Source organism: Habropoda laboriosa, unplaced genomic scaffold, assembly GCF_001263275.1.
Source record: "Habropoda laboriosa isolate 0110345459 unplaced genomic scaffold, ASM126327v1 scaffold15, whole genome shotgun sequence".
NCBI lineage: Eukaryota > Metazoa > Arthropoda > Insecta > Hymenoptera > Apidae > Habropoda > Habropoda laboriosa.
In genome coordinates, this window is record NW_017100141.1 from 1,388,769 (window position 1) to 1,415,486 (window position 26,718).

The 26,718-nt window shown below is 41.4% G+C and overlaps 1 protein-coding gene across 1 annotated transcript in view; it reads right to left on the reverse strand.

Annotated features, from left to right (window-relative positions):
* The window catches only part of LOC108570777 (RNA binding protein fox-1 homolog 1-like), a 124,690-nt gene that overhangs the window by 79,174 nt on the left and 18,798 nt on the right, over positions 1-26,718 (reverse strand). The window contains exon 5 of the mRNA XM_017932688.1: positions 9,904-9,996. Within this exon, the coding sequence (XP_017788177.1) occupies positions 9,904-9,996 (93 nt within the window). The remainder of the gene's footprint in view (positions 1-9,903; positions 9,997-26,718) is intronic.

Here is a 26,718-nt window from a genome sequence, read left to right on the forward strand (position 1 = left end):
GTTTCAGCTTCTACTATCGTCTTTTTGTCCTTGCTCGTTAGTCACCTTCGACCTTCCTGCCCTCCTAGCCTTTTCACCTGGTCTTCTTCATGCTTTCGGATTATCGATTTCGTGGCTTGAAAGTGAGAGACTTGGGTGGTGGTAGCTTTTTCATTGCTGGAGTATGATGGATTTGTGAAGAGTTTGATTCGTATATTTAGGAATATGGTGGTTTTTAGGCTTTCTGGGGCGTGTGACGAGTATATACGTCGTTGATAGGTGATCTTCAGCGATGAACGATGGACTGCAGAAGAGTTTGACTCGGTGGAATTGGTAAATTTAGGAATGTGACGATTTTTAAGCTTTTTGACGTGTGTGGCGAGTATATACGTCGTTGATAGGTGATCTTCAGTGATGAACAATGGACTGCAGAAGAGTTTGACTCGGAGGAAATAATGAAAATTTGATAAATTTGGCAACGTGACAATTTTTAAGCCTTTCGATGCATGTGACGAGTATTTACGTCGTTCATAGGTAATCTTCAGCGACGAAAGATTTGTATAGATGCAAAGTGCATTATGACCTTAAATTTTTCACCCGTTAGAATCTTTAATTTATCGTTTCTCTTTCAAAGTTCACCGATATCGATGGACTATAAGGAGTTCATCAACCTCTTCCGGATCCTTTGAGCGGAAGAAACGCGCTTCCGATGATTTCTCCATTGTTTATAAACACGACAACGTCGCCTATCCTCTGGACGAAGATTAATTTGTCCGTAGATAATTCTCTACTTTCCGTCAAGAGCTTCTCAACCCCGTCGATATTGCTCTCATTGGCGGTGACCTGGAATCTTCCAGCGGAGATTTCTTATCCACACGTGCCTCTCTCTGTTACTTCTTGCTCGTTAATCTGTATTCCAGGACCGATCGACGTGGTTTCGGACCCTCCTCTTTCTTGTCATTTGTCACCACAAGGAGATACACGTTCTTCGTACATTTTCTCGATCATTCTGCGATCTAGGATAATGTTAATCATTCTCTGATACTCCAAAGATCGATAAACCACCGTAATACTCAAATTTCCAACAATATTAATCATTTTCTGATTCTTAAAAGATCCACGAATCCTTCATAAATCTCCTCAACAGATTCGCTGCCAGCGACGCAGCGTATTCGGTCCACAATCTACTATTTACCTTGATACGGAGTTTCTGGTGGCAGTGAACGCGTCGATGCCCCAATTTTCACAATAATTAATCGATATTACATTTGTCGACACTCCAAAGTTCCAGGTATCCAAATTTCCAAAAGATCGAGTTGGTTCGCCTCGAGCTTCATGAAACCTCCACTCGAAAAAGAGACCCGCGAATAAAGGAGCATCTCTCGTTACCCTCCACGTCATCGATCTCCACAAACAGACTTCCCTTTCTCTCCACGGTCCCTTTTCCTCGAACCGGTCAACAATGCTTTTCAGCGGGAGCGTGCAAAATTGAAGCGCGCTAACGAGGCCGAAAGAGACCTTCGATAATCGAAGAGTATCGGCCCGCTCGCTAACTACTGCCGGTGCTTAAACCAGTTTAAACTTCCCCGGTGGACCTTTGGAACGACGCGTGGGGAGGTGGATGGAACGCGAGCACGGCCTCGCGACATCCACCCCCATTCACCGGCCCATTATCTTAACGAACGCCCTTTGTAGTCCCTATGCATTGTGTTCACTCGTTACCAGCCTCGAAAGCTCAAAGCTACAGTCCTGGTTACCCTTCCGATCGAACCACACGTCGTCCAGGGAGAGACACGTATTCTCCTGACGTTTCTAGATGTGATTCCGAACCCTTTCACGTCTTCGTTTCGGCTGAAGGGTGGTTTGACGCGTTCTGGACGCGGTGTGACCCACGGGTGGGTCGTCGAGTAATCGCGATAGACTCGTAGAGTCTGAATGGAAGTAGCTGAGACTGTGGTTGTTCTGTGGATGACGTGAAGGAGTGAATGCACGCATGACCCACGAGGGGTCATCAAAGGATGCTCTTATTCACCGAAGTGGCCCACTGAGGAGTCATTTCAGAATTGGTGACAGAATGGATCGAATGGACGTGTGACCCACCGGAGGGTCATCGAGGGATGCTCTTACTCATCGAAGTGACCCACTGAGGAGTCATCGAGGGATGCTCTTATTCACCGAAGTGGCCCACTGAGGAGTCATTTCAGAATTGGTGACAGAATGGATCGAATGGACGTGTGACCCACCGGAGGGTCATCGAGGGATGCTCTTACTCATCGAAGTGACCCACTGAGGAGTCATCGAGGGATGCTCTTATTCACCGAAGTGGCCCACTGAGGAGTCATTTCAGAATTGGTGACAGAATGGATCGAATGGACGCGTGACCCACCGGAGGGTCATCGAGGGATGCTCTTACTCATCGAAGTGACCCACTGAGGAGTCATCGAGGGATGCTTTCAGTCATCAGAGTGACCCACCGAGGAGTCACTTCAGAATTGACCTAGAAGTGACCCACCGGTGGGTCATCGAGGGATGCTCTAATTCACCAAAATAACCCACCGACTCGATCACAGATTACCCCGAATTCTAAAATAGAACTTCTTCGATCCGAACGAATCTCACGATCCACTTTCCGCTTCCTCGATTTTTCCCCAGCTATTCGATCACCCCGCGAAAGTGAAAATTAGAAGATAATTAAAGTGGTGTTATTACGGTTAGCAGAGACGGTTATAGGAGATGTCGAGTGGCTGAGAGGGTATGTCGAGTAAACACAGGGAGATAATGTTTGAGCAGCGGGCAAAATATTCGACGGAAAATGTTTCCGCCGGGAAACATTGCTGTTGCAAGATGAAATACGCAAAAGTACCTCTTGAAGGGTAAAAAGGGAGAATCTCGTTGCTTCTCTTCACCACCAATATTCAATCTACCCTCAATTTCTCACGGATTAACGAGAATTCACTTCCTATCCACAGAAAAATTGCCAAATTTTCTAACCAACAGCAGACGCATCCTCTCCATCGTTCATTTTCCAAACTACAAAAATCCAGCGGAGCCCCAACGAACCGTTAAATCATTTTCAATTTCACCCGCTATAAATAGCCGAGTCTATCTCCTGTTCCATTCCCAGCAACCTGCCATTAATCACCGAAGCTCCGAACGAACACAAGAACCTTCAGAGAAACCGATACAATCTCCAGTTCGCAAACAAGCCAGCAATAAAACGAGGATACCACTGCCTCGCGCGCGCGTGTTGTCTGTAGAAAGAGCTTTTCCGGTATCTCGTGTTTTCCCAGTTCGCGTTCTCGCGACGACGTAATTACGAGGCTTTCCTACGTACGGCGGTTTTTCAAAAGGGGAGCCGTATCGCGCGGCAGGTTTCAGCCGTACGACAAACTTCCCGAGGAATCCTGCGGGTCGCGCCAACGATTCTCAAGTGACACGCGCAGAGTCCAACGCTGTTCCAAAAGGATTAACATTTCTCTCTCTATTTTTTCTTCTTCTGTACCATCCATCTCTCTTTCTCTCTCGTTCCTTTTTTGCTCAGCACTGTACGAAGGGGTAGAGAAAAAAAAGAGCTGGCTCTAATTTCAGATCTCCCTTAATCCTTCCGGTAATTAAAAAGCCAGTCTGGGCGAAAGAGGGACGATCGTCGGACTCTCGCCTTTGCAACCTCACGTCGAGGCCTTTTTTTCTACTACCTTCAACCCCCTTTGGCCAGTCACCAGCAGTCTTTAACTCCTCGTTAGACTGCACGCGTCGAAGACCCTTTTCCAGAGAATCCGTGGACCGAGTGTAACGCAGACTGGCTGGAATTTGACCCTCGTCGACGCTGATTTTCGTTAATGGCGTTTCTTTCATTTAGGCCTGGTGATTAATGGTTTTCGCGTGCGTTAAATTGGAGAGGGAGGATTCCTCGAATCTCCGCTGTTAACGTATTCATTTTTCACGCGTATTTTTCGCAGTGGAATTTCTCGGATCAACGTCGGGAACGCGAATGGTGGAAGTTCGAAGGAGGAAAGCCGGTCAATTTGCGTCTGGGCAAATTAACTCCTCGATGTAATTAAGTTCTCGTTGAATTTTCACGTTTCAACGCGAAGGAGGAACTGAAAGTTATTTGTGAAAACAATTCACAGTTTTCTATTTCCGAGATGTTGTAGCTCCTGAAAATAATTATTTACAATTTTCACGAACGTCGAGACGCATAGGTGGCGGATTACTCGACGTTCCTCGAACGGGGAAGATTATTCGTCGGACTTGTCGACTTGCGCGCTTCAAACTCGCGTTTTTCCCTGTTTACGATGCACACGGAACGCGTGAAACAGCCTCGTAAATTTCCATTACCGCGGCTTATTACGCCGACAGAAATAAGAGCAGGCTGGCCAGGTGTAACGTCGTAATTGGGCATTAAAGCTTGTTAATTTTAATTTGATGCGCGCTACCCCTCGCCGTTACGTTCAACCCTCCTCGTGATTTCGCCGTTCTCCTTCCAACGTTTCCTCTACCCACAAGTTTCTTCGATTTCCCTTCTCCGTCCGACAGAAGAATGTCACATATAAAAGATTTCGTATCGTTACATCCTAAAGTGTGTTTGAAAAACGAAAAGAATATTAATCAAATAGCTTCACCAGCGATGTAAAAGTACTTGCACGAATATCCATCACTTACATATCTAGCTTAACGTATTAGAAATTAACAGTGCCGCGTGGAACGCTCGCGAAATTGATCATCCCCTCGAGAACTCGAAACGAGCCGCGCGGAGAGGGTGAAATGTCGCGGAAAAAATTCGAGCAAACGAGAGTTTGTCCAGCCCGAGCTTCGCGAATTTTTGCGAACATTGTCATATAGAATCTTTCCTTTTTCCCTCTAGCCTTTGTCCTACCGCGTGTAAATTCGAATTTCGAACAGCGGGAGAATATGCGAGATTAAACACGGTCGTTCGGCGGCGAATACGCGACAGGTGAAAATTTAACGACGAGTTCCAACCGTTCGAACGTAATCCTCTTTATTCTGTCGCGAGTCTATTTTTCAGGGAGATTCGCCGAGCTGAGCCGCGGTTGAAAGAACGGAGAAGGAGAAAAGGGGAAGAGATGAAAATTTCATTTGGCGATCTTCAATTCTCGGGACTGTCGATGTTCGAACGTCGCTAGTTGGGATCGAGTGTATTTCTGGTTATCTTTATTCCTAGCCTGACTTGTCGATTTTTCTCAGAGAAAGTGCATAGAGGCGCCGTTTCATAGCTACGATTGACCGATACAAATATTAGCTTCTAAAATAGGAAGAGAGGAACGGTATTAACCCTTTGAGTGACGTAAAGATACCGAAACGACAGGGGATGTTCGTTTCTGTGTATGAAAATATTGGTTATTTTACGTGGAGGGTGGTTTGGAAATAGGCCACCTTGATGCTGACGTTATAAAAATTTATATTAGTGAAAAGTTAGTGACGGTAAGAGGCAAACGTGATAAGAATAGTAAAGAAATTTTGTACACCTGTCCTCCAGTACACCTGGGTTTCCTCAGAATACCGTGTAAATCGAAATCATGGCTTTTTCTATGAAAAACCGTGTAAATCGGGGAAAAAGGAAAATGCGCATAATTTAGTCAGTGATTGAATTAAATTCATTATTTTAAATGTAAAATAAAAAAGAAAAAATATTCAGGGTCAGGGTTTAGTTTCGAGCGAGCGATCGACGAAGGCGAAAATAGCCGGTCGCCAATGAAAGATCCGCGGCGGCGGCAAACTTTACGTTACAATATGAATGCTTTTTGTGTGCAAAAAAGGGGGAAATTCCGTTCATTTTTTGGTTCAACGCCAGTGTTAACAAACGAACGGTACTAAAAAATGTCTGTACAAACTTTTATTTTTAACAGTTTATATTTCTGAAAAGCCGTTATTTTGAAAACCGTGTATGCCAGTGTTAAAAAATGACTGTACAAACTTTTATTTTTAACAGTTTATATTTCTGAAAAGCCGTTATTTTGAAAACCGTGTAAATCGGGGGATAGGTGTATTTGCAGAAAAATTTAGCGAACAGTGCAATCTAACTTTGGTTCAACGTTTAACCCTTAACTACAGTGAAAAATGAACGCTTATAAGAGAAATGTTTTATTCGTAGAAAAATTCAACGAATAATGCAATCGAACTTCAGTTCAACATTTAACCCTTGACTACAGACTTCTGCCTTCAAGATGTTATCGCGAATTAATTCAGAGGCACCACTGAAATTCTCCTCATGATTGTAATAGTGAAATAAAAAACTTTCCACGTGGTTGTGATAGTGAAATAAAAGGTTCTCCACGTGACTATGACGGTAAAATAAAAAAATTCACCTGCAAACTTCTCCTCGCGATTGTAACAATGAAATAAAAAATTCTCCACTTAATTGTAACAGTGAAATAAAAAATTCTCCACATGATTCTAACGATAAACTAAAACTTCAGAATCACTTCCGAGACGAGCGATCTGCAGCAAAGGGTCGACCACTCGAAGGGTTAAAAAATTTACCAAAATTCTTCCGTACACCTCGAATCACCGTCCTATTTAACCACAGTTTATTCGCAAAAATCGCGAGAAGCTCGAGCCAAAAACCCCGTTCCTCCGCGTGAATAATCATAATACCGGAACGAATATCAGTCGCGTTCGAAACACGGAATCGCAGAAGCGGGTTTGGTGAAAAAATCGGTCGTGCGACTCCCGTGTGTGTCTCGGGGGGGCGGGTGAGAGAGCGGGCAGTGCGAGGTATGCGAATATAATAATCGTCTCGCCACTCGTCAAAGAGTTGCTCGTTTCTCGATTATGTGCGCGCGCGCTCTGGTTTTCCTTACCTTTTCGGACACTTCGGGGATCGATTTTTTCGTACATGGCCCTCCTCAGTGTCCCACCTCGCTCAGCGTATATTTGCCCATAAATCTCTCTTATTTCTTTCTCTTTTCTCTTATCGTTCCGTATCTATACATGTGTATCATTTTGCTCGCTCTCTCAATATTCTCCGTAAATTATCGTTCTTTGCTTCATTCCAAATCATTTCTCGCCTGACTTTCAATCTTTCTTTCTTTCTCTCTCTAGCCGATCTCTAAGCTCTTATTATTCATTTTGCCGCACGCGTCTCGAATCTGTCTCCATTCCCTTGTGTCGCGCGGTAGAACGACTCTATATGGGGACAACAAAAGAGACTCGCGTCAGACACTTGTTTCTTTCGTTCCTCGCGTTATTCAGCATCCTCGAGTTCGCTGGCCTCAGCAACTTTTACTTTCTTTCTATTATTCGTCTTTCTTTTTTTTATATGTACATGCATGTATGTACTTTTTTTTTCTCCTCGATCTTTTTTTTTTATTCACTTTACTTTCGTTGGAATTATTACTTTTTTTTTTTTTTTGTTGGTTTCGTTATTATTTCGGAGCTGTCTCGAGCGCGTCCACCCCTTCAACTTCGTCGCTTTCGCGTGGTTCACGCCAGCAACGCGATCCTTTCGAGAGGTCTCTCAGTTTCGGAATTACTCTGAGTTGCATGATTAATTTGGTAATTATGTTGCGCGTTGCTAACGCGATCCACGCGTTGGTTCTCCGCTTGCACCTTCGGGAGGCGTCGCGACGCAGCCTGGCAATGGCGACGTGAACGTGTCTGGAGAGAGGAATTAGTTATTCAGAGGTACGCGTGAATTTGACGCGATCGATGAGAGAAATCAGATGACATAATTCGGTTGGAAACGTCACGCGAAGATTGTGCTTCTTAATCGAGTTGTTTAATAAGCTTGCGCGGGGTTCTGACGCATTAACTAGAAATTTCGAAGATATTAGACGCACATTTTTTAGTACTTTTTAGTCAATTTTGAAAAATTAATTTGTCTATGTACTTCGATATTTTCAGACAAACTTTAGATACAAATTTGGCTCAATTTGGAAAGTTCATTTGCATACGTACTGCAACACTTTCAGACACTTTTCAGACAGTACTTTTCTCTAGTATTTGGTCCAATTTTGAGTAATTAATTTGTTCATATAGAGTAACAGTTGCAGACAAATTTTAATTAGAAATTTTTTTCAATTTTGAAAATTTTGCAGGTTTACAGACAAATTGCAATTAGAAATTTTTCCCTAGTATTTGGTCCAATTTCGAGTAATTAATTTGTTCATATAGAGTAACAGTTGCAGACAAATTTTAATTAGAAATTTTTTTCAATTTTTAAAATGTTGCAGGTTTACAGACAAATTGCAATTAGAAATTTTTCCCTAGTATTTGGTCCAATTTCGAGTAATTAATTTGTTCATATAGAGTAACAGCTGCAGACAAATTTTAATTAGAAATTTTGCTCAATTTTGAAAATGCTGCAACGTTTACAGGCAAATTTGAAAAAGAAATTGTTCTGCAATTTTTAAAGCACGGCAACATTTGCAGACAAATTTGAATTAGGAATTGTGCTCAATTTGGAAAGTACAGCAACGTTTACAGTCAAATTTTACCAAGAAATTTTTCTCCAGTATTATATCCAATTTAAAATAATTGATTCGTTCGTACACAGTAAAATTTACAGACAAATTTGAAATTTCTCTTCAATTTCGAAAATACTGCAACATACCAAGAAATTTTTCTTCAATTCTGAAAACGCTGCAACGTGTTTACAGGCAGATTTGAATAAGAAACTGTTCTCTAATACTCTCCTCAATTTTGAATAATTAATCGCGAGTCACAGAAGGTTCTATTCAACAGTTCTCTCTACTCTGTTTCACGCCACCCGAGTTCGTAGCTTCGAAGCAACACTGTACCCGGTAGATTAATCGCGTTATTCGATCAGATTAAGTCGCTATTACCGCATATCGACACCGTGCCAGGCATCACGCTCACGAGAACGATAAACTAGTAACCGACAATCGATAATAAAATATTCAACCCTGTCTTCCTCTGTATAAATCAACAGACAACCCTGAAACAACGCCATTGCCACGATACACTGCCTCGCGATTAATTTTAGCGGAGCTTTCGGTCCATTGTACACCACGATATTCAATCGATCCAATAAAAAAAATAGAGACCTCTCTAATCAAACAAAAGAATTTGTACCGCATCGCGGACACGATTAATCCCGGACACGAAGTGTCCAAGTAATTCCGCTAATTTCCAAACGATCTTCGACCGTCGATCGATCAATCCCACTTAAAATCCCTAAATTTCCCAATTTCTAACTTATTCCCATCTTCAAACAGTAATCACCCCTCGATCAATCGCCCGAAATTAAATAAACCAAAAATCGTGGACCACAGCTCCGCGAAAAGAAAAAAAAATCGTCGAATCGCGTTTCAAAACGAGATTCGTCCTTCGAGGCGCAAGCCTTTCATCGTGGAACCGATATATTCGCCTTAAATCTAAACACGCGTAGCTCGTGCTGGTAAACTCTCTCGGCAAATAAAAGAAAACAATTTCACCCGTTTATATCAAGCTTTACCGCGAGATTCATTAGACATCGTAAAAAAAAAAAAAAAAAAAAAAAAGGGGGACGAAAAAAAGAAACGATAAAGGATTTACGAGCACGATATCGATCCACGCGCGATCACATACTTAAGATCTAAGATTAATCTCAAGTAAGGCGACCAACGTTATGGAAGTTCAAAAAATTAGAAGCAGCGTTTGTCATTGTAGTGTTGTTAGATACAAAGAAAAAAAAAAAATAAAGAAGATCGACACAAGCGGCACGCTGGTCGCCTGTTGATCAAACATATGTATATATAGATATGTGTGTACGAGAAGCACGAGCAACGACGAACACGAAAGAGCAACTTTTTTTTCACTGTATTCTCGAACAACAATTCCGTTCGTTCACAATTGCTCGAGCTTCTCGCGTGCAACCTGCAAAGAATTACAACACGTGTATATTGAAAAGAAAAAATGAGAAAAAAAAAAAAGAAAAAAAAGTATAAGAATGTTCATGCACACCTCAATCTTTCTGCCCTCAACCACGGTGCCGTGTAGCCTCTCACGTGCCCGGTCCGCGTCAGCACTATTTGCGAATGTTACAAAACCGAATCCCTGCATGCAAGGACAGACAAAACAACATGCATTAAACTCAACTTACAGACTGCCAGCGCTCGGCAAACGGCCGACTGGCAGCCCCGACATTTCGTGCTTTTTCTGTTGTACAAAAAAAAAAAGGAAAACAAACGCTTAACATCGTGTCGTTTGAGATAGAGAGAGAGAAAGTAACGAGAGTGAGGAGAGAAAATAGAGAACGTTTTGAGTAGAAGTTTGATAATAGAAAGAGAGAGAGAAATAGGTGAAGAGAAGGAAAGATGAAGAGCGACGAGCGGCGACGACCGGCTGTTTCAAAGCGGTCTGAAAGCGAATGGGTGCGTTTTCAGTGGGGGTGCTCCGCGTGCAAATCGCGCGGGAAACCTTTCCACGTGCGCCACCATCGAATTCGCATCGATTCGACCGGCTTTTCATTCAACAATTTAACGAAACAACGCAAGCTCTCTCTCTCTCTTTTTCGTCCTCCTCCAAGAAATCCTCGAGTTTCTTTACTCTCGCGCGTTTCTTTGCCCTTCTCTCGCCCCTTATCACCCTCTGATTCATCCGCGTTCCTTTTACTCTCAAACCTATTCTTACGTTTATTTCCCGGACGTACAATGGCCGTCTGCTGCGCTAATTAATTCTCGAGATTCTCCCTCTTTCTCCACGCCGACGAAACTTTCGCGGAATTTCTTTCCTCGTCGGGATACGTCGCGGCGAAGTCTTCAACCGAGTATCAGCGAGAAACTTAAGACGATTGGAATTCTCCCGATTGATATACCGGAAAACTTCAACGACAACCGAAGTCCGAGAACGGTAAGTTTCGAGTGCCCGATTGAAATTTGATTTTTCGAGCAATTTTTCGAGAGCAGAACTCTCGACGATTTTATCAGAGAGAAAGAAGGGTTTGAGAAGGGCGCAGAAGGGTAAATCGCGTGGAAAAAATACGTATGCGTAATTAAAAGCAGGAATAAATTATTTCAGCCGAAATGTCGGTTTGCCAGAGAGTCTGCGAGCGCGTCATACTGCTTACGGAGACGCACCAAACAACGTGCAACAAATAAGTAAATATAAAATCATGGTAAGAAATCATGGTCATGGTCACATTAATCATCTCATTATCATATCATATCATATCGTGTCATGTCATCATGGTCATCGTCATATCATTAAAGACTTCTTGCTTTGTACCGAGAGGTGCGTGTACGAGAAAAAAGAGAAATTAAAAGGTATGGCAAGGAGGAGACGGGTTAGAACACGAGGGAACAGGAGAAAGAAAGAAAGAGAGAGAGAGAAAAAAAAGAAGGGAAAATTTCGGAATTAAATTCAGGGTTTGTGTGTGTGTGTGTGTGTGAGACTCGCGTGTGCCTGTGTGTTGCCATTCTTAGTGTGTGTGCGATCGCTCTTCGATTGATACTCTCACGCGCAAACAGTGCTTGGAGAAAGCTTTTTACTGGTGCCCTCGACAGGGAAACACTTGCATTTTGGATTGTCACAGTTCAACGCGACACGCTCACACCATTTTTCAAAGTATACAGAAAGATAAGGAAAAACGAGAGAAAAATGAGTGCAAAAGAATGGGAAACTTCGCTCTGGAAATTAGGTAGAAAAGCCTCCTCTCGAACCGTAGCAACGAATGTCTACGACAATAAGAGAGGAAACGTGTATCTTTACCGAAGAAATGAATTTCGTGAAACCACAACAAGGAGAGATGGTTGGTGGTGGCGCGTACGGATAATCGAGTTCCTCTCCAGTCGCTGCCAGGAGCGGTTACGTATATCCAGACTGTCGCCACGGCTGAGAAATCGTATTAAAGCCAAATCAAATACGGCCTCTCGAAGAACGAAAGAGAGGAGAGAAGAGAAGAGAGAGAGAGAGAGTGCAAAGTTATCGGTGCTCCTGACGTAATACGCGGCCGAAGAACCCTGCTTCATCGCTGTTTCCTCTCTTCTTCTTCTTCCCTACCCTTCGTTGCTTTTATACCTCGCGAGGAACATCGTAACTCGTTTCGCCGGAGGGCTATAATCGAATCGATGGGGGGAAATTGAATTGCCCCGTGGAGAATTCTCGTGGAATAATCGAGAGCCACGATTTCTCCGCGCGTTTCGTTAATTAATCGGCGAGGGAGAGACGGAGGTGTAGTGAGCTGGTTGGTTAATGGAGGATAACCTTGGCGAGGGAGAGACGAGAGGAGGAACGATGGTTTTCAGGTGTTTCACGTGGTGGTCCTGATTTTGCTGGTTTCGCGGAGGGGATTCGTTCTCGAATTACGCGGAATTGGGGGAGTTCACCTTTTTGCAAGCTCTTGGAGGAATCTTGTGTCTTTTTATTTTGAGGCTGTTGCAACAAGGTTGATTCCTTTTTTTTTTTTTCGAGAATTCTTTACGGGATCGCTGAAGAATCGTGTGAATTCTTCGTCTAGAGTTGACGAGCAATTTTTATTTTTTAACTAAAGCTCGTTTTTTCTACGCTGAAGAAATGAGTTCTTTGAAGAATCTTTTAGAATATTTTTATCTCAAGGCTGTTGCAACCAGGTTCTTTCTTTTTGAGAATTCTCTACAGAATCATCGAAGAATTACGCGAGAAAGTGTTTCACTTCAAGCTACTGAGCAATGTTTATTTTTCAACTGAAATTTGTTTCTTTTCTACGCTGAAGAAATGAGTTCTTTGAAGAATCTCGTGTTTTTTATTTTGGGGTTGTTACACCAAGGTTCTTTCATTTTCGAGAAACGTCCTTCTTCACAGGATCATTGAAAAATTACGTGAATATTTCGCCTGGAATTACCGAGAAATTCTTACCATCCAATTGAAGTTCACTTTTTCTCACGACGAAGAAATCTCTCATCTTTTAACCCGAAGTTACTACAAAGTTTCCCTATGTAACTCAAAGATCAAAGAAATCAATCAACCCCTGATCGAAGTATCGAAATTAATTCCGAGACGGTCGCACCCATCTTTCTTTCCTTGACTTCGAGGAACCATAAAACAAGATCATTCAGAAACATGAAAATTTCACGAGTTTGTTACCATCTCGAATTCTTCCGACGAACTTGCCCGACTAGAAGATTTACGTCTCAAGCAATTCGGAACTTCTCCATTGCACCCGGAACTTCTCAACTCCTATTTTCAACTTGTGAATATTTTAGTCCACCCTACAGCTCTCCGACTTGCACTCTGAATTTTTTACCAACGCCTCCGTCACTCGAACAACCCCTTCGTCTTTCACGTCAGTCTGAAATATTTTCCCCGACAGAAATACAACCGCTTCTTCGTCCACGATTTTTTCAATTTATTTTTACTGAACGAAATGAACCTTGCGACGAACAATTCTCGCCGAAAAATAAAATATTCCCCTGTGAAACTGACGTGACAATTGGATCGACTGTTCCAAGAAACACGTATCGAAATAAATCAGCAAATAACAATTATTAAATTGAATAAAAGATGAGATAAATTTCGCGACGAACAATTGAGTTCTCGTCGAGAAATGAACAGGATAAATCGTATCGAAATAAACGAACAAATAATAAATAATATTAAATAACTCCAAATAACACCAACGATAGAAATCATTTGTTCGTTTATCCTCGCTCTAGCCGTCTTTCGAAAAAAGCACCACACGAACGGAATAAAACAAAGGGGGAGTGCGTAAATCTGGATTGAAAGAGCCGGCACAGGAGCAGCAGCCGTTCGATCGTGAAAGATTTTCAGCTGGGTGGAAAAGCGCCGTTTGTCGCGCGCTTTTCACCGAGTTCCCGCGAGCGCGAGTCGCGATTCACCTGGGAAATCAGCATAATGTCGATAAGCCGCGAGCGTACCGACAATGCGCCCGTTCCGAAAACGTAAGGGGAATCGAATAATCGCCGAATCGATTTGCATCGCTAGCGTCAAGCTTGCTCGCGCAATTTCCAACCTTCCCCGTGCAAATTTCAATACCGCCGTTTCCAAACTACATCGTTCCGCCTTCCCTATTCCTCCTCTGCACTTTTCAACAGCGAAATATCAGAGAAACGTCGAGTAAGCGGAGAAATTAGAAATTTCGCAGAGACGTGCTTTCCTAAGTGAAACAGCATCAACTATTTTTAAAAGTTTGCAATAATAAAATATATCTTTGGTTTGCTGAAACAGCGACAGAATGAAAAAATATTACATTTTTGTGGAAATTCGTTTGCTACTTTTTGCGACAGAAAGTTATCAATTATTCGACGATTTAGCAACGAAACGAATTTTCTTCTTTGGAAATTTAGCTAGTAATCTTTGGGATTTAAAGGTCCTTAATAAAATTCTTTCTCTTTTACTATTTAGCTAATAATCTTTGAGTTTTAAGAGTCTCTAACGAAATATTGCACATGTGAATTTCTTACTACTGAAAAAGGGTTAAAACAGCCCTATTCTGAACGGTGACATTAGCTATGTTAAACAGTATAATTTTAATTTTAGTGTCTATAATTTTTTACAGATTTTTGAGATTTGCCACTTTTTAGTTAATAATCATTGGGTTTTAAAGGTCTCTAATTGAATATTGCACATGTGCACTATTTACCATTAAGAAAGGGTTAGAACTGTCCTATTTTGAACTGTGACATTAATCTTATTAACCCTTTCTCTCCTAACGCCGGTTATAGCCGGCATCCACGATGCGAGTCGCAGAGACTGGCTGAATTCGTCGAGATCCTGGCCAAAAGTCCAAAAATTTTTTTCAGATTTTAAAAAATTTACGTATTGCGAACTAATTTATGCACAGCAGCGCCTCTTGTATGTTATTGTTCCACAATTTCCAATTATTAATTAAATTATTATTGTTATGTATATGAATTGTATTATTGACGCCTAAAGCAAGGTCAATACGAAGTAAACCCGAAGACTGTCCACACTTTTGACGCTGGGTCCCGTTCAGTGGAGGCACTTTGGCGGAGCGAACCGAAAGGGTTAAACAGCATAATTTCACTTTCAATTTTCACGCTGTTCCACGTAAAAATAGCTCACGTTTATACTTCTTCTCTGAGAATTCCAGAGACCTGCGACTCTTCCACCGAACAAACGATGAAAACCAGCAACTCTCACCCCCATCAGAAATCTCGAAGAAAATCCTCCAAAAATCACCTAAACGATAAATCAAGCAGCGACGAATAACTCCGATACCCTATTTTTCCCATTTCCCCGTGATTTTCCACGAGGATGGCCAAGAAAGGAGGCGTTCCATAGGCGAACCGAGGGCGGTTCTCGTGACGGAAGATCGCGATCACGGGCGAAAACCCCCTTCAGAGGCTTATCGGCTTTCGGAAAATTGAGGTTGGCGTGCAAGCTGCCCGCTCGCGGCCGCCGCTTTCTCTTCTTTCAGGAAATTAATCCACGCCGGACTCTTACAAATCTTTCGAATGCCCGCCAACGCTTGCGGGCCTCGCGTTAATCCTGTTAAAACGGAATCGTAGTCACGCCCCTTCTAACCAAACACCTCTCTAGGCGTGTTTCTGCGAATCAAACAGGAGATATACGTGAAATTTCCTTCGCCTCCTCGTTTCGTTCAATCTTTCCTAGAACTGGCTCTGCAAGTCGAACGGAACGACGATCTTTCTGTGCTTTCTTCACGGTTTTATAGAGCTTTCTGCGGCAATTATTCGCGGCTGTCGATCGGGGGTGAGATTCCTTTTGTAACTGTTGGGGGAAATGAGAGGACAATTGGTCGAGTGGATTTGCAAACTTCAGTCGCTTCTGAGTAATCATTCTATTTATGTTTCGCGGGAATTTTGTGGAGTAACTGTTTCTGCTAATAAAAATACCAAGTTTCCAGGGAAATTTACTCTTTGGAGATTGTTCAGAGTTGGAGTTTAAGTGAAGTGAAATAAATTTGAAGTGAAAATTACCGTAGTTGAGAAAATCGCTTAATTCTTCTAACATACAAATTTATTGCAATAAATAAGAAAAGTAAAGTTAAAAATTACTCCAGCTGAGAAAATTGCATTATTCTCTAATCCAAATTTATTGCAATAAATAACAACATTAAAGTTAAAAATTACTCCAGCTGAGAAAATTGCATTATTCTCTAATCCAAATTTATTGCAATAAATAACAAAAGTGAAGTTAAAAATTACATTATTCTATAATCCAAATTAATTACAAGAAATAATGAATTTGAAGTTAAAAATCATTCCAGCTGAGAAAATTGCATTATTCTACAACGCAAATTTATTGCAACAAACGATGAATTTCAAATTAAAAATTCCTCTAGCAGATAAAATCGCATAATTACTCAATACCACAAATTTCTCGCAACAACCATTCTATCCAATAAAACCGTCTAATCTCCTTCACAACTCAACTCACCTAAATTACACAAAATAATCACACAACTCCTATATAAACTTGCTTCCTCGAAACAATCTACGAACCATCTAAACGGACAATGAAAAAAAGAAGCAAAGGGTTAAGGAAAATCGTAAACTTCGCACTCGTTCAGATTATCCTACAGCCGTTCCAGGATCTTCCAGACAATTATTCAGCCCCCGAAGGGCCGATTAAGCGAACCGTTGAAAAAAGCCAATTACCCGGTTAATTTATCTCGATCACCGGGATCATTTCGCCCGTCGTGGATCACCTGCGAGAAAATCGCGGATCTCACGGCAACAGGAAGAGAGTATTAGAAAAACAACCGTCACGTTCTACGATAAGCTTGGCGGCTGAGCTCTGTCACGAACGAAATCGTGCCACCTTATCCAGCAATTTATCTTCTCGCGTTGCAATTGAAAATCGAGCTTCTCTCGAGACACGCGTGGAACACACGTGAACTCTTCCTTCGTTCGTTCGACTCTCGTGTAAAATTCCGAAGGAAATTCGGGGAGAGAGAGAGAGAGAGATTCTCCTCTTCTTCGAACGATGGAAACGGGTAAGTGTTACGTGTACAGGTGGATCGATAAGAGAGCGTTGCTGCGTATCGATTCGAAGAGGAGATTTTTTCGAAATATATGCAACGTTGAAAGTGTGTTCTCTCGTGTTCGAGGTTCTTTTTCCCCTTCTTGTCTATCGATGTAATCGGCCGAGCCAAGGTTGCGAAACGGTGCGGTAGATGCGAGAATAATGATATTTCGCGAGCTTGCTCTAACGCTTAATTAGCCTTCGCGTTGCTTAAACGCAACTAGGAAATTGTGAACGACGTTGTTACCTCGCTGGGAAATTTAGTTTGATAGGAGAGCGAGGAACCTTTGCCGGCGATACTTATGATCATCTTGTTAAATTCTGCTGTGGGATTAGTTCTCAAAGGGGAGAAATTGGGATTAGGGTAAGTTTGGAGTCTTCGAGATCGAGTTTGCGATCTTCAGATGGTTTTCCTGGGAATTTTGTTTTTTCGGTGATACTGAATTGTCGGGGAAAGGAATTTGAAGAATGAGGGATTAAATGGAAAGGAGGCTTTATGACAGAAGGGGTTGGGATTAAAATCAGAGTGGCACCTAATTCTGAAGGTTTGGTGACTTGGAAGCTCGAATTTTTAATCCTTAATTTGTAACTTTGCAAATTCTTCTTTTTCGCTATTTTAAATTATTGAGAAAATTAATTTAAAGAACGAGGAATTCAATAGAAAGAAGGCTTTATGACAAAAGGGGTTGGGATTAAAATCAGAGTGGCACACCTAATTCTGAAGGTTTGGTGACTTGGAAGCTCGAATTTTCAATCCTTAATTTGTAACTTTGCAAATTCCTCTTTTTCGCTATTTTAAATTATTGAGAAAATTAATTTAAAGAACGAGGAATTCAATGGAAAGGAGGCTTCATGATAGAAGGGGTGGAATTAAAATTAGAGTGATTTGTGACTTGGAAGCCTGAGCTTCTAATCTTTAATCGGAATATCAAATTTTGCGAATTTTTATAAATTTTAAAAATTAATTTGTAACTTTGCAAATTTTATTTTAGCAGCAATATTAATTTATCGAGAAGATAAATTTGGCGAATGAGGAATCAAACGGAAAGGAGGCTTTATGATAAGAGGAATGGAATTAAAATTATAGTGATTTTTGACTCTGAAGCTTCAATTTCTAATCCTGAATAGGAATACCAAATCTTGCGAATTTTCAGAAATTTCATAGCCTAATCTATAACGTTTTCCAATATTAAATTACTGAGAAAATAAATTTGGCGAATAAGAAATTAAACGAAAAGGCAGCTTTATAATAGAAGACTCTGAAGCTTGAATTGTAATCTCAAATCAGCCAATTTTGAAAATTCTATTTTCCCCCCCAGCAATATCAAATCACAGGAGAAACAAATGTAGCGAATAAAGAACGAAACGAAAAAGAAAGGTCACAGTGAAGTGGTAAGTAAGACGTAACCAAGGAATAGATAGGATCTCTTTATGACTAATTAGCCGGTTGCCAGTGATTAATTGATCACTGCACCTGTCTTGCGAAGAAAACCATCGCTAATCACGATTCCTTTGATGGTCGAAGAGGGCTCCCGAGGATCGAGCAAAGAGATGAGGAGGATCCGCAAGGAATGACTGAAACGGGACGATTAGTTAACATCCAGGTGCGAGGCAGGGAGTAATTAACGTTGATTTCCAGGTGTGAGCGTGTGCCTCCAAGAGATAGATACAACGAACGCTGTGATAAGAGAATTAATCGTTGGACGATTAAAACACGACGTTCAACACTGTACAGGTTCGAGGGGAATATAAAATTTCTAATTCCAGGAACACCGCGATAATATGATGACCTCTTTGCGCAAGATAAAACTGTGCACTTCTTTTCAACCCTTTCCTTGGAAATTCCTCGGTGAATAAAATTTCCTAATATCGAAATTTATACACTCTCTACATTCTTTTCAACCCTTCCTTCTCAAAATTTCAACGATTTCTCGTATATTCCACTTTTAATTCTTCTCTCCCAATAAAAAATTCGAATTCACGAGGAAATAAATGTCGTAAAATCGACTGCAAATTCTGTTCAACCCTTTCTCCTAAAAATTTCAAGGATTTCTCGAACCTCGCCAAACAATATTCCACTTAATTCTTCTCTCGGAATAAGAAACCCAAATTCCTCGAGGAACAAAATTTCCTAGCCACGATTGAATTGACTTACGGTTAAAGGGTGAAATGTGCAATTCACCTCCGTACGTTCGATAACACGATAATTAAGCAGATAATCGGTGCTCCTTGTTACGTTTCTCCACGTGTGTGTGTGTTCGTGTGTCCAGACGCGTTTGTGTATCGAGTGTTAAAGGACGGTGATTAGGGTGATCTTCGAGGGGCGTAGATGGAGGAGTAATACTAGTGAGAAGTGGAGAGGAGAACGGGGAAAAAGTTGAAGAATACTTGAAGTCGTGACCGAAGCTGGCAAACAGCGATATAAAAGCGCACAAAACAATACGAGATTCAAGATGGGTGAGTTAAGAGACAAGGAATGATTGTGCGTCACGTGTGTGTGTGTGTATCTTTCCTTCATGGCGTTTCAATGTGAGAGTGTGTACTTCTATTTTTCTCTTTGAAAAAAGTGTCGCGAGAGATCTTTTTCTTCGTTCCTCTACGCGTGGCTAGTTTCTGCTTTTCCTACGTTTCCCTCTCTCGTACCGTCTCTCTCTTTCTCTCACTCATTCGCTCCCATTCTCTTTTTCTCTTCTTCGTTATTACGGTTAGTCGATAGTGGAGATGTGACACGGGAAGGTCCAAGGTGCTGCAAGGCTCGCGAGAACATTTAAATGTCCCTCGACGTCGAAATCTCGTTTCTCTCTATCTTCGGATTCAATTTCGAAAATCTCGCGATAGAACCGCGACCTCCCGCTGATTTCTTCTGCATCCGGAAGGCTACACCTTCCTCTTTCGGAAAACAGGCTTTGCAGTGCGAAAGAGTGAGAAACAAAGAGAGAGAGAGAGGGAGAGACAGGGAGAGACCAAGTGACAACGAGAAGAGCGAAACGGCAGGTGAGACTGGTAAAACACGCCGGACAAAAAACGGTTGGTGAGATCGAAAGCAGCATTTCTCTATCCTAAAGACACATACGTGAGTAATATAAAAGAGGTAGAAGCATGGGCCGTTTCATTAATACCTTCGACTTCGCCTAGACAAAAGCGTGCGACTACTATTTACATATATAATAATGATATAACAATCAGATAGAGGTACGTACGTACATGTATACAGGTGTGTGTGTGTGTGTGTACTGTTTCTGTCTGTTTTCTTAGTGTCTGTGCTGGTGTATATCAATATACACATACGTATATATTCATTATATATATACATATATAATATATAGAGAGAGAGATACTTAAGAAACTTCGGAAGATGCAATGGTAATATATAAATATGTACGGTATCATGCTTTTCGCGTTGAATCGTGACATGCAGAAAGTGCCCATTTACAAAAAGAAACTTATCCAAAATTTCTCAATTCAAAATACCAAACAATCTTCTACTGTCTGTCGAAAACAAAAAGAAGTAATCACACATCGAAGCTAGAAAAATTTCTAACGATACATTGTCTCTTTAGAAATGAATAAAACCACCTCTTCTCTGATTAAAATTCTTTTTTTATCAACGGATTCTACTATCTCACATTTGTTATCAGTCATTTAGTCTGTCACAATCCAACGCGCTGCAGGTGGATTAGTAAGATTCGCGGTGACGTGTGAAGAACCACAAAACGGCGGTGATAGCCAGACTAATTAACAAAAGGTGTGCGTGTGTCTCTCTCGCGATAACAAACTTTTCGAACACGAAGCTGTATATTGAGCTTGGAAAGATCGACGCTACTTCAAAACAGTTTTATATAGATCCTATTTTCTTTCCTCTATAGCTTCTGCCTGATACAATCTGTTCCTGTCTCTCTGTGTTTACGTATACACGTCTATGTGTGTCTGTATGTGAGTGTGTGTGTGTGTGCCGGCCTTGAAACGCCTTGGGAAATTCTTAAGAGAGAAAGAGAGAGAGAGAGAGAGAGAGAGAGAGAGAGAGAGAGAGAAGGAGAAGAATGGAAATTGGTTAGATGTAGCATCGGGAAAAACGAGGTGTGACAAAGTTTCATCAAATCAAATGGGCAGCATCTCCCGAGGGTCTCCTCCGCGACCGGAAGTGGCGGCAGCCGGCTCACCGGGTGCACCGTGTGTCCGCTGCTGCGTCCATCTCGAAACGATCTACTTTTTGTCTGTTGCTCATTTCGAAACAATTTTGCTATCTTTCTATTGATATCCCTCTTTTTCAATATTATCGGGTCTTCCCCTCAAGTTCGTGTCGAATTTTATAATTTGGGTCAGTATCTTTAACGAACCTTCAAATTTCGTTTCAACCTTTAAACTTGACGAAGAAATTTCAAACGTAATTTTTCCCACCTTTCCTTTCTTTTTTCCCCAAAGATTATATCGCCGCTGTAGAATTTCTTTGGATTTTCATGAAAATATCTTTGGCTTTCGGCACGAACTTATGGGAGGACCCTAACGTTTATACAGAAATTTATTGGAACTCATTTTGGGACCACAGATATTCTTCTTTCTTTTTATACTATTCGCACTCTAATTTATTGGATTTCGTAACGTCGCAAGAGAAGATCGTGTACAGGTTATTTCAGGAAGCTCGAGCTGCCGTTAATTCAGACAATTCGACGTTAATAGCTTCGATGGAACTGTACAAGACACCGGAGAGAAAGAAAAAAATGGAAAGATACATGTCGAGAGGAGGCGATCTTGCGATTAATCGTCAAAAAAAAAGAAATAAAATAAAACAGAAGAAGGTGTCGCGTGTTTCTATATATATATATAAATTAGGAGGGAGGAATTTATCAGGGAGAAGAATGAATATGGTATTTTGGTATTTTAGTTACTTGTAGTACCACAGTTCGTCAAAAGCAGCTGCGAACACAGTTACGCAAGGTGCACCGAGCTGCCTTATAACCAATGGGAGCTAAATAATGATAAAATGCGGAATGCTAGCTAGTAAAAATGCAATAGCTCGTCTAACAACTACGAGAACTAACACCATTGGTTATATTATGGTATATGTATGTACGTGTCACTGGCACATACTCAGCGCGTGACAAGTGCGCTCACCGAATCCCTTTCGAAAAAACTATATAACGACAATTTAGAATTCCGCTCGGCCTTTGAAAAAAAGAAGAAAAAAAAAAAAAAGAAAGAAAAACATCGAAAAATTGACGAGAATAAAAAGCAATTTGTCGAATAACTTCGAAAGTATGAAGAAAAAGGAGACATAAAATTGGAAGATTGTTAGATTGAAAAACTAAAGAAAAAATTGAAAATGGTGACGCGATCAGCGCACTCCTCCGCACCGGTCTCAAAGTATCTCTTCTCCAAAATGCTGCACTTCATTAGGGATGCCACATTCCATTTACATTGACGAAGCTTTCGAGAAAAGGTCTCTCTCACAGACTCGCGCGATCATCACACACTCTCTCGTTCGCCTTAAACCTAATTAAACACGCGGGGATCCAATAAAATCGCCAGCGATCATTTCCAACTTACCGTGCTGTAAAGTAGTACAGAGTAGAGTAGTAGAGTAGTACAGTGCTGCACAGAGTAGAGCAGAATGGAATAGAAACGCACGTTTCTGTTGTAACGTCAAGGGAAATGGCATTATTCTGCTCGATTTTATTGGAGCAACGCGTGAATATATATATATATACGTGTAATATAAGTGGATCCGTGACGGGATCTATCGATCGAACGTTCTCTCTTTCTTTCCCGGGGTAATGTTCTCGTTTTTTCTTCTTCTTTCTGTTCTAGGCAGGTAATTGCGTGTGGATTCCGTAAACGGGAGATCCCGTCACGTTTTCGCGATCACTTAAATGCTAAAAAGCGATGGCAACGGGTGTATGGGTTGGCGCATATTTTCTCCACGTGAGGAATGTCGCCGTGTAATATTTGCAATGCAAAAGGTGCGTCGCCGGTGCCATTGTCGAGGCTGGGATATCTCCGACGCGTGATGAATGCCGACTTGTACTTCGAAATCGTACGCAGAACGTAGGAAGGCAGCTCTTCTCCCTTCCCCACCCGCGATTTATCGCGCTTTCCTATCGACTTTTCGCTCCTGAGGAACGAACAAGGAAGCCTTTGTGGAGGAGGAATCTAGAGCTGTTTTCTGTTACTCGCTTCTCATTGTTAACCCTTTTTTATCGTATTAAACGTGACGCACAAATTGTGATTTTTTTTTGTTTTGGAATGAGAACTGGTGAAAAATGGACTTCTAGTATTTTGAATTTTCCTTCTTTTTTTTATATAGTGGAACAGCCAAATTGCAGATTTCTTGCTTCAAATTAGAGAATTGCAAGTGAATGTGGTGAATTTTGTGTTTATTTTTTGGATGAAAATTGGTGAAAAATGGACTTCTAGTATTTTGAATTTTCCTTTTATTTTTTATATAGTGGAACAGCCAAATTGCAGATTTCTTGCTTCAAATTAGAGAATTGCAAGTGAATATGGTGAATTTTGTGTTTACTTTTTGGATGAAAATTGGTGAAAAATGGACTTCTAGTATTTTGAATTTTCCTTTTATTTTTTATAGTGGAACAGCCAAATTTCAGGTTTCTTGCTTCAAATTAGAGAATTGCAAGTGAATATGGTGAATTTTGTTGAAATAAATTTAATATGATTGTTGGTTACATATAGTAGAAGAGAGAGAATGTTTAACACTGGCTGTTTTAGTGTTGATGAAGATACTAATTGGTATTAATACCTCTTTAGCTTGATCGAATACTCTGTAGGAATGATTAATCATGGTCGATGAAAGATATACTTGTAGACAGGGTACGACCCTAACTGAACACTTTTCTGCAGCATCATGGTAAGTAATAGGAACTTCGAAACCCAATGAATGTCTTGTAGCCCTAATCCATAATGGTCGTAAGTATTACGAAATTATACGACAGCTTCGACCAATAATAGACACTACGAATTTTACACTAATCGATTCTAACAATCATCACAGTTACTGTACCTAATTACAGTCAATCGTAAGCTTCTATACACTCTGTGAGAAGAATAGTATTACCAAAAATTAGCTTTGAAACAAAATTTCCAAGAAATCTGACAATCATCACGATTACAAATTTCCATATACTCCGTGAAAAGAATGAATCACAGTTACCATAATTAATCAGAATGAATTATAAACTTCCATATCCAACATTAGCTGTGAAACAAACATTGGCAGAAGTATTCCGAAAGAAGTGGAAGAACTGCGGAAAAAAATTTGCAAAAATCTGACAACCATCAAAATCTCCATGTACTCTATGAAAAGAATGTGGCGACCGCCACGAGAGACCTACGTACCTAGGCCTGGCGGCTCTTGGCTCTCGAGGCGAAGAGTCGAGAGATGTTTCCCAAACATCTCTGGGTTTCATCGTCCTCGAGGACAAGAGTATCGCCTTGGCAATGCAGGGCCTGCGCCTCCACTTCCTGCGACTTTCCCAGGGAAAAGGGGGCTACTTAAGGGAGCCCCGAGAAAGGCACGAGGCCTTTTGTCGTGGACGATCACAGTTACCATAATTAACCAGACCCAATCATAACCTTCCCAACGCTCCAAATAGCATTCCTAAAAATCATACTGCAAGAATTGCGGAAAAAATTTGGAAGGAAACAGAGGTTGCGGGATAACTGGAGCGTGATCTCTCCTATCGCTGGCATTTTTTCCAAGGAGAATCGTGAAAGTTGGCGCGACCGATCGGAGCCGATCACGCGTCGCCAGAGGGAGAGACAACGAACGAACGAACGAAGAGGAGAAAGAGGAGTACAAACGCGCGTTTCACCGTATACAGGACGATCGTCCGGGGCTGGATAACTCGTCGTCAACGAGTTTAATTAATCCCCTTTCAACGGGCTGTAACTGGAACAGCTATATTCCGCCTGGGATTGGCTGTTGCGAGGAGGGACGGATGCGACTCGCTGCTACGCTTCCTGTCAGGATTCTCGCCGCGCGCGCCGTCGAAATAGACTTCCATGCCGTAACCTAATAGGCGAATGCTCCACGATTGTCGTCGCAGTTTCTCTCATTCGATTAACGACACCAAGGTGTTACTCGGTGATTGATTGCACCTTTGATAGAGTGTGATTATTGGAATTTACCTTTCACTGTCGGGGTATTTAAACGTTCCTAGTCTCCAGAGAATCAGGGATCGAGCGTTGGCAGATCATTTTTATATGGTAGACCAGCGATTTAAGAACACTTTTGCATTGAGAGACTTAAGGTTTCACTATGGAAAGAGAAAATTGGTATATAATTTTGAAATTAACCCTTTGGTACCGTGGACATTTTTGCAGTGGAATTTTGGGAAACCCAAAGTTTCGTTTCGAAAAGAAAAATTTCGACGATGGACCATCAATTCCAGCACACTTCTGCGGTGGAACTTTGGAAAACCCAAATTTTCACTCCGAAAAGAGGAAAATATGGATCAACAATAGCGGAACACTTTTGCAGTGAAATTTCAAGAAACCCAAAGTTTCACTTCGAAAAGAAAAATTTGCAGACAATTTTGAAATTTAAAAATTTACCCTTTGGTACAATGGACCATCAATTCCAGCACACTTACGAAGTCAAACTGTTAAACACCCAAAGTTTCACTTTGAAAAGAAAAATACCGAAGTTTACAAAATTTGTTCCATTTAAAATTTTTTCACGGTCATTACTCCTGTCAAAATGGTCAATGTTCAATAAAATTACAAAGACGAAAAGACAAAGCATCAACTGAACAAGATTGCTCCCCAAATTCTAAAATAGATTCCAAACGTCCAATCTCATCCGTCCGCGGGAGGAATAAGCACGAGGCAGAGGTCAAAACCCTGTGCAGAAAGTTAGGAAACTCATTTCGCTACCTTACAGAATCGCTCTTAATCCAGTTTACGGGACAATCGTCGTTCAAGCTTAAGAGTTGTAGTAAAAGAGGGGGAGTACCGCCCTCGGGGGCAGCAAACCGAAGGCGAAAACTTGGAGATCGGTCCCGATTACTCGCTCTGCCGCCCATCGAGTTACAATGACGCGACTGGTTCCTCCGCTGCTGCGAAGAGAAGAAACTCGACAGAACGAAAGCCGCGTTGAATATGCAAGGGTGAAAAGCTTCGAGAAGCCAAGTTCCACGAGCAACGGCGAGTCTCGTTCGAGTGGTGGAAACTCAACAGACGGCGCGGGGCAGCTTCACCTCGGAGGAACGTTATTCGCGGAGAGAGGAGTCGCTCGAAATAATGGATTTCTGATCTAATTACGTCGATGGAGGAGAATCACCATCGGGTTCGACCTTTTTCTTCTCTCTTTACTCGCGGAAACAGAGAGTCGTTATTGCTAGAGAGAAACTTTCCACGCGATTTCATAATCTCGATGAACTTTACCGGGAGTTTTACGGCGCATGGAACGAGGGGACGAACCGACCAACTACAATTAACCCTTTGGGAACGAGGCAGTATGCTAGCTGAATGCATATCGCGCTCGCTAGCTTTTTCTTCGAGATTATTCTTAGAGCTGGAGGTTGCGAGGGTCGGTTTCGTCGCTGTTCGAGAGAAATTTCAGATTTGGTTTCGATTCTTCAATGCCGGAAGATGAAGATTTTTGGAATTTTTTGCGTTGGACTGAATCAGGGTTTCTTGTGACGAGCGAAAAATCTTTGCTTAAAACGATCGATTCGGATGCAAATTAATTAGAACTGCTTGTGTGGGGACTGAAAAATTTCGTGGCAAGGGTGCAAAATGTTTCAGAATTGACTATGAAGATTAGTAATCACGTTGGTTGATATAGAAATTTATATAAATATTTTAATTAAAAAA